At 31.1% G+C, this 14,366-nt stretch overlaps 1 protein-coding gene across 4 annotated transcripts in view; it reads right to left on the bottom strand.

The window, feature by feature from the left end:
* Nucleotides 1–1,208: 1,208 nt before the first annotated feature.
* The window catches only part of HELZ (helicase with zinc finger), a 268,358-nt gene continuing 255,200 nt past the window's right edge, over nt 1,209–14,366 (bottom strand). For all 4 annotated transcript variants that reach the window (XM_074260562.1, XM_074260566.1, XM_074260564.1 and 1 more), the window contains one exon: nt 1,209–8,655. In XM_074260562.1, the coding sequence (XP_074116663.1) occupies nt 8,324–8,655 (332 nt within the window). In that variant the 3' untranslated portion in view covers nt 1,209–8,323. The remainder of the gene's footprint in view (nt 8,656–14,366) is intronic.

Here is a 14,366-nt window from a genome sequence, read left to right as displayed (position 1 = left end):
CTCTCTATTCATCCTCATGCTTTCCCTGAACATCATTATGCAAATATTTTATTTTAGTACCTTTGACAAATGATTGTTTTATCAATTATTTTAATTATTAATTAGTTTTATCAATTATTTCCCCATTAATACCAGTTTTATAAAAAAGATCCAAAGGGCATAAAATATATCAAATTTGTTTTTTCCCTCTGAAAATCACTAAATTTTGTTTCCTCATTTTAGGGCCAGTTCTTGATGTTCTCTTGATGTTTTATATATGAAGTATTTTTCTTAGTTTTTCTTTAAAGTTTTAAATATATTTATGTCATCTTGTAGCAATTTATCCCATAGAAAATGAGATGCTTTCTTAAAGAACCCTAATTCATTTGCAAAGAATGGGAGATATTGTCTTGATCATAAACATTCTGTTCTGTTTACTTTTACTTGTCTATTACATTCAAGTTAGATTTATGGAGCCCATTTAATCATATGTCAAGAATAAAGTCATGACACACAAAGCAGATTCAGATAATTATCTCTTCCAAAAAACAAAATGATATAGGTTTTAAGACAGGCCTTACATACGCTTACTCTGAACCATTTTGTGCACAGATTACATCATTTTCTCAGTCAACAATGAATCCTTGTCATATTTCACTGTCCAGTACACACACACACACACACACACACACACACACACACACACACACACAGACACACACACACACACTTGTGTGAGAATGTATGTTAATTTATAAATTATGTAAGAAATCTTGGTCCAAGAAAACAACCTCTTGATAATCTAAGCAGCTAATCTAGGGAGATTCTTGCCAAACACAGGAAAGAGGCTCTAGGAATCAGATGTGATGAAAAAAACCTTCAGATGAAATAATTTAGTAACAGCAATTCATTCTCACATTCAAAATATCTATGTTAAATATTTATGTGAAAGATGCTTATTGTCTACTTTAAAGTTTTCAAATTTCCAACAGTTTTCAGAAGGTGAACGAGACTTTTTGATAGTGCTGTGTGTCCCTAGGCTTTAAGGAAAATCACAAACTGATGCAAACTTTCCAAACATAGCATCTTGGTTAAGTTTTATTAAAACAGATTTTTATTTAAATCCAAGTACTCTCCTTGGTTTCTGAGAGAGCCCTGAATTCTGAGCAATCTGCAAAGACGTAGAAAAATGAAATTTGTTCACATATAATACACAGATAATCATGACATTATTAAAAAGGTATTTTATTATAAATACATTTGAAATGTAGCAGGAAAATACATTTTGTGTTATCATTGAACTTTAAAAACAAAACAAAAAAGACTGCACCAAGACAATAATTACACTGTAGGTACTGTAAGCCCCATTATCTGAAAGCATTTCATGAAGAATCAAAGTGGCTGAAATTAATTAATCTAAAAATTAAGCTGAAAAAAGTTCTACAGAGTAGCTTAAAGATCATTATTATGAAACATCAAAGTTGCTTTCACTTTTAAAGATAAATTTTTTTTGGGTCTTGGAGCCATTCAAGTGAAGTACTAATTAACCTCAGGGATAAAACAAAAGTATATCTATGTAGATTTGCTACAAGTAAAGCATGATTAGATACCTTCAAAACTAGTAAATGTTTTCCTTTTAGGAGACAGGAACTTACCACTTTTGTTTTCGTACAATCATCACAAAGGTTTATTATTCTTTTTCCACACGCAAATATAATCCTGCTATGCACAAAGTAGCATGGATTGGACTAATCGAGGTGTTCGTTTTTTTTTTTTAAATTGCCATGTTTGATAACATATTTACTTGAATATCAGAAAAATGAACACCTTATAATACAATCCACTACCTTCATAATTTTGACAAGAGGTATTTCAAGCACCCTATTTGCCTGGGATACTAGATCTCCAAAAATTCCAAGTCAGATGCTTAACACTAAAAGAAAAAAACACTATACACTATAATCTGGCTTTATTAGAAGCAAATGAGTCTTGGACCTCATTTGCATATAATCAAAACCAGCTAATCTAGGGAGACCTCTGCTAAATACAAGAAAGAGATTCTAGGCATTAGACATGTTGGAGAAAACCTTCAGCATAGATGAAATAATTTAATAATTATTCCATTTCCAATATTAAGAGGTTCTTCATACAAGACATTTTATACAGCAAAGCAGTAAAAATAAACTGTAAATCCGCATTGGTGAGCCAAGATAAACTAAACATTAAACATATAAATATAAGTATTTCACACTGAAGATTACTAATCAGTTTGAATGAGAAATCTTGCTCTTAAAGGACTACACTGTTCACTGTTTCCCTTAAGTCTTTTTACTTTAAAACAACCAATCTGCTTAGCATTTCAGGAACTCTAAAGCCAAACTAAAAACCTGAAAAAATACCTCTAACACTATCAAAATTTTACTGCTGGGTAAATGTTAGTAAAAAAACAACAACAAAAATCTTGAAACAGATAAGGCACCTCATTTGATTACGTTACAGTTTCCTTCTCATCACACCTTAACTTATTCATGGTGTGTGGATGGCATGTTCCCCAAATTTATATATGTATGAAAACATCATTTAGCAATCAGTCATTGTTAAACTATCTGCCATATTTTTTCTATTTTGTGAATGACCCACATATAGGATCACCTAATCCAATACTTGTTTGTGTGTGTCCTGGGAGTGCAAAATATTTTAATATTAGCCTGAGAAAAACATAAAAATTAAATTCTAAAATGTAATTTACTTAATTATCTGTTATTTTGGATAATCCTTTTGTATAGTGCCAAATAATTAAGCACTTAAAATACTTATCTGCTGATGCTTCTCCTCTATTGTATGTAAATCAGAATCTAAGTATATTTCATTACCAGGCAACCATATCTACATTGTACTCTCCTTTTTCTTCTCCTGTCTTAGAAAAATGTACTGACAATAGTGTGCCTAAATGAAACTTATCCTGAAACTGTAAGAGTTTACAAACTATTGTCTCTCTAAGAGCCAAGTGTATGAAGTGGCACCAGGCCAGAAAGTATAATCAGTTTACAGGTCTCTGTTCGTAGTATGAGAATTATGGAAACACTGCGATCCAATAGCCTTGTGTTGTCATACTGTGAAAAATGCAATGTAGAAAAAAGGTACTCAACATTCTCTTTAAGTTTCAAAATTTTCTCTTAAAGATAAGATTTATAAACAAGGGCTTAGGTTTTACTACATGATCTATTCTAACAACTTTGTCATGTGGTCTTTATCCTTGTTTTTTCAAAAACAAGAGCAATAAGATTCTTTTGGTCAGATTGTTTTTTCTTCTTTAGGATTTTGATAGAAAAAAAAGGCAGAATTTATTTTAGAAATCAATCCAGCTTGAGACTAGAATTTAAATTAGCTTTTCCCAGTCCCCCCTTCAATTAAGTACTTCTGAATTAGATTACATGGCCTATGAGGTCTCTTTCAACTCTGAAAATTCTGTGATTCCGGCCCATTCAAATGCATAATGAAGAAACAAAAGGGACAATGGATCATTCTTTGTGTAGGAGGTAGAAACTCTTAAAGAGTGTTCCAAACACTTAACTAAAAATGTCACTTGGATAAATGAATAAAGTCATATATTGGAACTTATTGATTTTATGCCAGTTTTTGTATCAAAACAAACCCTGTTCAGAAAATTGCAAATAAAGATGGGTCTGAGGGTCTAACAATCCTCAGACACCTGAAACTACTGAAATATGCATAGTTCAAGTTATCATAATTCTTTCATTTATGACAGAGTCCACACCAGTTCACTTTTCTAAATTCAGCATCATTTCTGACAAAGAAAATTCCATCACCACAGCATCAATCTGCCTCTTTAAATTTCATTTTTAGATTATGCCAGAATATAACATTGGGTATAACAACAAAGAAAATCCATTTAATTTGCATTCTGATTTAGAAATGATAAGTGTGTCATTGTTTGAATGTTTTAAACAAGAAATGACATCAGTGAATTTCACTGAATTGAAGAACCTCAGAATTGGTATGAAACAGGGATGAAGGCAGCAAAAGGAAGTTTAGCAGCATGCAATAGAATCATAGCAAATATGCATCTACTCTTGATTAAAGAAGAAATAGGAGAATTCTAATAAAAGGAACATTTTTCTAAGTTAGCATTACTCTTTCTCCTTTCTCTTTAATGAAGACATATGTGATGCCACTATGATAATTTTTAAAAAATAAAAATTGTGGCTAGTTTATTTTCATTATTCATGGTTTCTAGAGATGGTTCATAAATAAATCATATAAGATGATGAAAGGTGAAAAACTTGACTCTGAAATCTTTAAGGTGCAAGATGGGAATATATAAGGTAGTAGTAGATATGGAAGTTTTCTGTATTTTTAAAGGTCAACTTAAGGATTTTCTAAGGGTTAAAAGGGGGGGTGATAAATGTACTAGATATCATTTTAAGGCAGAAAATTACATTCTTTGATTTATTAAAATTTTTCACTTTGTCTTTTTTTCTGAGTCTTATCAACTCCAATATGAAACAATGTCATGTAATGGGTGTCTATCCTTTGAAGTACTCTTTAGTAAATCTAGTTTACTTAACAGTAATAAAAATACAAGAATTCACCCTGAAATTTTCTGTCCATTCCCTGACAAGCCTCCACTATAGGAAACAAAATAAAATTCACATAAGCCTATAATTTTGCTCCTGAGATACATAGAAAATATTAAAATAGGAAGTCAATGTGGCTATAATAACTCAGTATTAAGGCTGAGATCCTAATATACCCAAAGCTAGGAAATTCCAATAACTTTCTCAGCAAATTCTAACAGGGAAATGTTCCCATAAATAGATCTTTTGATTTTATGATGTTGTAACTGATTATGTGTATAGAGTAAGATTTTTTATGTTATTAAATCTGAGATTCTTTCAGAAAAGCAGTTAATTGCTTGTATTGAATCTGAATGTGTTCTCTGATGCAAAAGCAGCACAAAGCACTTTGTTATACAAACACAAAAAGGGATAATAAAGCATATCTATGAGAAAAAATAAATTTAAATAGTTATGAACTATTTTATTAATTAGTTCCTCCCACCAAGAAAATCTTCCTGCAACAATCTGAAAAGGAAAGAAATGGGGGGAAAAAGCCTGAAAAGATTTTGAAAAATATATATATATATATATACATATACATACATACATATATATGTGTGTGTGTGTGCGTGTGTGTGCGTGTGTGTATTTAAGAGTGACAATGAATTTTATACCTGCAAAAATTCATGTTTAGATTAAGAAAAAAATTTCACATGAACATTTTATTTCACAAAACTAATTGTCAAAAAAAGACATTTCAGAGCTTTAAAATTTTCATGCAGAAGTAAAATTAAAAAGTAAACGAATAAAAATTTTTCCTTCAGAGTGTTACAAAGAACAGAAGAAGTACAAAGACAAACAATTTACCTCATTTGAGAAGACTCTGCCCTGGAAAGACAATGAACTTAGTAGTACTTGGTACTAATGAAGAAATATATCAGGATATTCTTGCCCTTAATTGAAATCTAAGAGCTGAAAGACTCATTCACCCATGTTTGTATACTTATCAAACACCAGACAAACAGAATCAACAACATTTAGAGAACAAAGTCACACATCACCTCCAAAACTGTCTGGCTTTGTTTTTACTTATTAAAAATGTTTGCTCAATTTTTTTTTTTTTAAAGCTACTCTGCACCCAATAATATAAACTACTAAAAAGTGTGGTAGGAAAGTAAGCATTAAATAGTGATGATAAAGATTAAAGAGTAAGCTTGTTAAAGATTAAAATAAACTTTCAGTGCAGATCCCTGAAAAAAAAAAAAAAAGAAAAAAAACCCCAGAAACGGCATCCTTGGCCTTAGAAACAAACTGAAAATCAAGTATCTGCTACTGAAAAACGTTTATACTACTAGAATATTGTATTATGTGTGCTTGAGATGTATGAATACATATGTGTATTTATATATGTATATACATATATATGTATACATACATATACACATATGTGTTTATATATATACATATTGCATTTCTGAAATAGCACTTTGAATGGATTTGTCACCTCAACTTTTACAATAACTTCTTTATTACAAGTTTGATTATAAGTATATTTGCATAAGTTGGTAAGATATGCATATAGTCTCCACCAGGGAACTAGTTAGCTAAGTAACAAATAAACAAAAATTAGCAACTGATTTTTTTTTTTAATGTTCAAGTATGGTAAACAGAATAAAGAGATTACTCCAAGAGCTGAAGACCCTGAAGTTACAGTGCTATCTTAGTATTATGGAAATGCATTGAAATCTATCTAACGCATTGTAGTCTTGCACATTTTATAAGGACATCATCACAGGCTAGAAAGTTCACATTCACAAATAACTGCAGACCAGGAACATAAAAATTCCACATTTTAAAATTCTTATTATATTTTGGAAATGTTCATCATATTTGACAAGGGCTGTTTTTATTCTTTTATTTTTGGTTACATTATTGTTCATAAGAAATAAATTATATGGCTATCACTTCTCAGTTTGGCTCATAAATGGAAAATGTATTGTAACTCATTGGGCTGGTATTTCAAATGTGACTTAAAGTGATCCTTTAAAATTGTGCAGGCCACTGAGTATGAGTTGGTTACCTATTATTTGCAAGATGAAATTACACTCACTACTGTAATTTATTGTCTTTCAACTAAAGGAACTCAAATTCTAAAAACTGGTAGAAATCACATAAATTTTTAGTCAAACTGAATTCTATTCAAATGAGAAAATTATTTTAACTCTTACTTCTTCCTAATTCAACTTCATAAATGTATTTCTATAACAAAGAATGGCCAATTTAAAAATACTCAAACAATTTTTGAATGGTTTGCCATGTGGGCAAAGTTGACTTTTAATACTTCCCATTCTTATCTTCTTAGACAAAAAAAAAAAAAAAAAAAAAAAAAAAAGAAAGAAATAAATTAAAATTTAGGCTTTGATAAATACATGCATCACTTCAAAAGGGTAAAATGGACAGTGTACAAGACCACGATGTCTAAAGGTTAAAGTTCTTCTTTGGGTTTTGTCCAAAATTCATTTAAAATATTTTATAGGCTGTGAAAAACTTAAGATATCTATTTCAATTTTATTTTTAAGGATAAATTCATGGAGTGTTTATGAAGAACTAATTCACATGAAAACACAAGGGTCATTTTTTTGCCATAGTGAAGAGTTAGCTAAATCAGCATACAGCTTTGGCAAACATTATATCTCTTCTTCAATGATGTTCCTCAAATAAAATAGTTAGCAAATATTTGAATTTCCATGTATAATGTAAAATTTTAATGTAAACATCAAATAATGTACCAAAAGTTTTACTGGAGAAGGGAAAAAAGTGGCACAATTCTTTATACCACTGGGAAGAGGGCAGAGGGGAGCCAAATTACAAACATTTATACAAGCAAAGTTGGGGAAAAGACCCAGGTATTTTTCTAAACTCGCGCATTTTTTTTAAAATAATTATTAATTCTACTAAGCACCAATACCTAAAAATTATTTTCAGCTTCATGATTCATTTTTAAAAATCTATCAAATTAACATTAAAAACAAGCCTGAAATACTAGCTTGTCCAAAAATAAGAGGGCATTAATTATACCAATGCTTTTTTGCATATTAAAAAAAAAAAACAGTGGTATACTCAATGTGTCTGCAAAGAAGACCTTTACCTCTATCCTACAGTGGATGGAGATTACAATACCACATCATACAGAATCTAAAACTATAAAAGTCTTAGAATGCAGCATCCTTTCACAAAAAACTGATAAAACTGAAAAGTATTTAGAAGATGCTGCCCCTTTATTTAAAAAAATTAAAATGAATTTAAGCAAAAATAACATACATTTGTACATCAACTGGCCATTTCTGGTACAGAAACCCAGCATTGTATACTAATGTTATTGAATAAATGTAAATGCTACTTACAATTTTTTTTCTTTTTAAATACAATTTAGACATTTTTTTTTCTTTTTTTTTCTTTTTTATAGTTGCACAATTAACCTTTCAGCTGCTAGCTTAATGCAACATGTATGTAACATTACACAAATTTAAAAATATTTGTTGTTCTACATAAAAGTTGTCAAAATTCTGACCCACATTGAAAATGCAAAATAATGGGATAAAGTTTAAAAAATTAGTTTCAAGTCTAGCAGCAAAAGCAATAAGTGAGGATATATTTACTAATATAAACAAAGGAATAGTTGCATCTACAGATGAAGCCCAACTATATTAATCCTATTGACACAAACAAAAAAGGAAACAAGATTCTCTCTTTTAAAAAACCAATTATTTAAAATAGGAATAAAAGCCATTGCTACCTGATGAGCTACCTAAACTAAGTTCCTGAAACAGAGACAAAGGGTCACTCTTCTTTTTCGTCTGTTCAGGTGGAGGTTTGGGCTTTGGAGGCGCCCGCAGAGCACTTGCGTAGGACATAATAGGTTTGTTCCCCCCAGAACTTGGCTGGCTGTTGCTGTTTGATTCCACAATCTGCTTGTTGGGCATGAGGGGTGGGAACTGGCCTAGATGTTGCAACATGCTGTAGTTGAAGGAATTGGACAGCTGAAGGTTTTCAGATTTCAGGTTATCCTCAGAGGATTTCAAGGGCTTTGATGGAGCTAAAACCAAAGAAGAAACAGAAATGATTTAATGGTAGGTCCTCAAATTATCTAATTTCATGTATTCTTGGAAATTTTTAACAGTATAAAGGATTATCTCTTATTACATAATGCAGAGGAACTGATAAAGATAGAAAAAATATAATGTTGAAGCAGCTATGCAAAAACTAACACATTCATATACTGTTGTGGAGCTATCAGTTGGTCCATTCAAATAGTCCATACTACAGTTAGGACTATATTCTAAAGAGGTCAAAGGGAAAAAAAAACCCACAAACTTGAATAGCAGGACTTTTTTTGTGGTAGAAAAGAAGTGGGGGGAAAAAAAAAAGAAAAAAAAAAGAAAAACTAGATGCTAACTAATTGAGGACAATATCTGAATGTAATTCATGGAATATTGAATTACATGTAATATTAATTACAATAATATAATACACTAATATTCCTGGGTCACAAGAAACAAGGAATATAAAGAATTCAGAAAAACATAGTTAGACATACAAACTGATGCAAAACCAGGAAACTAATATATGTCTCCTAGATGCCATACTCTTCAGAAACTCTTCAAGATAAAATCTATTCTAAAACTCACACCTCCTCATCAGCACACTGCCCCTGGGGATCCTTTCTCCCTCTGATCAAAGAGGGTAGAAAGCTAGAGTTGGAGAGTTTCTTCCTGATCTTCTAACTTAGGATATTAACCTCAAGATTTCCTAACCAGCTGCCCTCTTGGATCACATGGTTTCTAGAAACTCATCATTCTGCAAGATGAAATCAACCCTGAAACTCACAATTCCTCAGATTACTTCCCACCCCTCTGTGTTCAAGTAATCTTCCCTCTCCATCAGCTTCTTTTGACAAGCCATTTTCCTCCATTAGATAGCTTTCTTTGTATCCTCAGTATTTAGCCAATGCTTGGCACATGGGAGGCACTTAATAAAGGTTTATTGGCCATACATTGTGACAACAATGTAAATAGAAAAAATAAAAGTGAATGTTGTAGCATTATAATGACATGGGAGTATACTTAGGGAAATGTTTCCCTTACTTTCTTTACAGAAATTGGGATGATGAATGTAAATTAATCTATGTAAATTCAGACATGAATAATATGCTGACTGGTTTTGCTAAATTATACTTTTTTTCCTATTAAAATGTTTGTCACAAGGAACAATTTACTGGAATAGCAAGTGAAAAGGGTATATAGAATCTAGAAAAAAAGGCAATTCTAGGGCCTAGCAAAATGATTAGAGCTTAATAAGCATGTAATGAATTGAATGCCAAAACCCATCCCTAAACCATTTCAAAATTTGTACCAATTGCTGTAATTTCCTGGTCTGTCTGACTAGCCAACTTTTTTTCACATCACATCTCTAATTCGTGCTCTCTAATTCCAGTGAAGTCACTTTCCTTACATTATGACTTGCAGGTATGCTCATTCCTTGATTTCCCTTATATTCTATGTTGCTACCCCAATTTGGGATATCTACATTTCCCTTTTCTACCTATTGAAATTCTTTAAGCTCTAATTTCTTCATAAGAGAGAGAGAGCATAGCTTAGTCTAAACTACATAGAAACTTAGTAGCTATGTGATCCTGGGCAAATCACTTAAAACTCTTTGGGCTTAAGTTTTCTTATCTATAAATGAGAAGGCTACATTTCATATCCTCTTCTGTGAGCCACCTTACTGATGCATCTAAAGAGGCATGCACTAATTTCTCACATTTCCACAATATCAGCCAATACTTTTGTAAGCAAAGAAGCTACACTGTCAACCTGGGGTTTGACATTTGTTTTGAATTAATTTTATCCCAGTATGGACTGATCTTAGACCCAGTTATGAGCCCTTCATATAAGGAGAATATCAAGTAAGTTCTATGATTCTGGTAGGGGAGTACTTAAGTCTCTGGAGAACATTATGGCTCATTGTTTTAAACATCCTTGCTGTTGACATTTATATGTTTTTATCTTTCTAATAAATTGGATTTGAACTGCCTTGGGAACTACTTTAACCTGAATATATATGAATAGAATTTTTTTAATGGATTGTTTATTTTTCTTTGATATTCAGAGTGATTCATTCTATCTGGCATAGACCCAAGAAGGGATCAGATTTTAAGGTCTCTTCCAGCTCCAAATGGTCCTATAATCCTATGATTTAGTATTAAATGGAGTATTTAAAATCATCTAGTCCAACCTCACAATTTTATAATGGAGGAAATAAAGGTCCAAATTCTTGCCCAAAGTCTCAGAAATAGCATGTAGGAGAACTATGAAATTATATATTATCTTCTTACTCCTAATCCAATGTTTTTTCCTAAATACCACAATATTTTTTGCCTAATTACTCCAACCCTTCTTGCTCCCCTACTTCACAGAATACTTTGTTGATGAACTAATTTATACTCTCATATTAATCATTACTATTTCATGGATGTTAATCAACTAATTTACACTTTCACTCATATTAATCATTACTGTTTCATGGATGTTAATCAACTTGACTATCAGCTTTTTAAAGAGAAGGAAAACCTATAGTTCTGAGCACTTCATATGTTCAAAGTGTTATGCCCTAGGTCACCTTTTTCAGAATTAATAAGATCTGAGATTTTTCCCCCACATCTTCAGTAACTTCCCTGGCTTCCAATACCTTATACATAGAACCTTCAATGCCATCACAAAGTTATCACCTATAGCATGGATCTCTTCTACATATATTTGATAAAATCCAATGCTCTCTTGATCTTTGTTCTTGTTAGTATCATTTCTACCTCCTTTGAAAGTACATTTGGGACTGTGACTAATGTTATAGTTCAAGTGTGATGGTGGCTCCACTATCATTCATTTTTTTTAAAAAGTGTTTTAATGGATTTTCCAAATCTTTGCCATTTCTCTTCTCTTTGTGGCAGTCCTTTCCATTTCCATTATTTAATTCTCAATTGAATGAATTTGCTTAGTTGCTAGATCATGCTTCTTTAAACTAGTTTTACCCTCAACTACTTCTATTTTGAAATAATACTGATTTATATTGTGTCTTAATTCTCTTTTTTTTTCTTTTTAAAGAAAGTGTTCAAAATATAAAGGTATGAGGCTTCTAGATAACTTAGAAGTCTTTTGTCCTTTTTCATTCCTTTTCCCTGAAGGCATTTAATGTCAAAGTATAAGCAGATTTAATGTGAAAGGTCATCTTCTCCCGTTCTTTGTAGAATTTCTCTACCACTTCATTTTTAGCAACTGATATTGGTACATAAACTGCAATTATTTTAAAAGGGGTCTTTTTTCCCCAAATATTTTGAAAAGTATTGTAATATACATTGAACAAATATTCCATGAAATGCTATTTTTTGTTGCTTCTGAGTTTATATAATATATATATATATTTAAACGTACTCTGTCAATTACTTTCTAGGCTTTCAGCTTCAGCTTCATTATTTTTTCTGATTTTATTGATATTGATATAATTTAGCTACTGCATCAATACTAAAGTTTACTGACGGTCTAAAAAGTATTTAACTCAGCGTCTTTCTCTGCCACTTCTATCTAGCACCATTTTACTATATCATTGCTAAAGAAGACCACACAAGGGAAAAAGGTAATTTTTAAAATGTTACCTTCATGGATTGTCATAAATAAACAAACAAAAAAATCATTACTACATGATCTGCTTACTGGAAATGAGGGTTTAGATATATTTTAAAGTTTTATAAAATTATTGAAATAACTTAACACTTTTTCTTTCTAATATTAGTCTTGCTTATAGCCTCTTTTCCAAAATTGGATTGTGGTTGTACTAAAACTTCAATTAAAAAGAAAAAAGGCTATCCTTTTTTTTAGAGGATTAATTTATTCATAAAACTATTATAAGAATCTAGGGAAGAAACATTTAATGAACATAGTTGTTCAAAAATTTGCAATTTTTTTGATAGGTTTTATTATTTGGTCATGTATCTACTTTTATAATAGCTTCAGAAGGCTTTAAAATATATCTCTGCCTTCAATACTATATTTCTGGAAAAAAATGAAGTTACCATAAAACTTCATTAGTCATTTGTAATACTTAGGGCAAGGATTTGTTATTTGAAATACTTAGCCTTCTGCTGGCTATAAATGTGGGGCTTGTTTAACTAACTAATAATATAAGTAAAAATGTCTGCTTACTTAAAGAGAACTACTTTAGCACCTTTGAAGGATCCTAACATAAGCGAAAACCAATATTACTTCCTCTGATCCATCAGCATGACAGTTACCAAACATTTTCATCTATTAAATAAAGTAGATTCACCATTTTCTCTAAATTTAACTTGAATTATTGTATTATATTTAAAAATAATAAGATATCATTCCTTTTAAATATTCCTTTTAGGAAGGCTTTTCCTCCTTAGGTTAAATCCCAAACTGGCAAGATTTGACACTGTAGTGATTCTTTTCTTAAAATTTGCATCTGAACTTAAAAAATAATGCAACTTTAGCACTATACATGCATAGATACCAGGATGAGGGTTCTCTGCTCATTTTCTCAAAAATCTATTTTATTTGCTATATGGAAACAGTAAAGTTGCCAAATGTCTCTGGGTCTAGCACTCTCTTAGATAACTTGGAGGTTCAAAAGAAGACATGTGGACATGGAAAAAAATATGTATCTGAAACATCACATCATAGTTCCTGCCATGTCAGTTCACCCTTCTTAGTGTTTCCTCATCTGTAAAATGATTATATGTTTTCTATAGCTTATTCCCCTCTAAGATTCTAGTTTCTACAATTTAAAAGCCAGTTAAAATAGCTAAGTTTGGAATTTTGAATCCAGGTTTCTCCTGATTTCAAGTTGAGTATATTTTTTACTATACCTGCCTTTCATATATAAACGGTTCTATTCACCTTGAAAAGCTTAATTTTAGACTTTACAAGGCGCAACTTCTCCAAGTAGCTATTAATATTTTCTATTGCATCCCTGTTCATTAATGTGTTACTCTCAACAATGATTCCAACAGAAAACTATGCTTTAGGACATGATTGACTTTGAATTAAGATTATAATGCATTTAATTTAGTATTTAAAACTAAGAATTTTATGACTGTCTTCTGACAATGAAAATAAGAATTTTAATAAACAAGGCAATAAAATAAAATGAAAGACGTTTGGGTCCTTGTTTTGTTTTTTAACTTATCAAATCAAATTAGAATCTTAAAGTTTCTGTTGAAAGGTCACTACAACATATATTGAACCAGAATAGCTATAATGACAAAAAGTTTAAAATAAATTTTAAGCCATTACTACTCAGCTGTTTCAGTTGTGTCCACCTCTTCAAAACTCCTTTTGGGGTTTTCTTGGCAAAGGTACTAGAGAAGTTTGCCACTTCCTTCTCCAGTTTATTTTACAAATGAGAAACTGAGGCAAACAGGGTTAAGTGGCTTGCATAGACTCACAGAGTTGTTAAGTATCTCAGATTATATTTGAATGCAGGAAGATGATTCCAGACCTGCCACTTTATCAGCTTCTTCACCTTTCTGTTATAAAAATAATTGTTTTGTAATAATAATAGAATATACCATTTTATCTTTAGCTAATTTTTATGATTTATTTTTAGTTGTATTATGTGTTATTGAGTTCTCAAGGGATCTCCCTTACAAATATTTTCCTAGGACTTACTCACTTGATCTACTGAATAACAGGTCACAAAAGGTTTCAGCTTCAAAGGAAAAATTGGCATGTT

Source organism: Sminthopsis crassicaudata, chromosome 4 (genome assembly GCF_048593235.1).
Source record: "Sminthopsis crassicaudata isolate SCR6 chromosome 4, ASM4859323v1, whole genome shotgun sequence".
Lineage (NCBI taxonomy): Eukaryota > Metazoa > Chordata > Mammalia > Dasyuromorphia > Dasyuridae > Sminthopsis > Sminthopsis crassicaudata.
The sequence above is the reverse complement of the archived record's forward strand: the minus strand, read 5'-3'. Positions and strand labels throughout refer to the sequence as shown.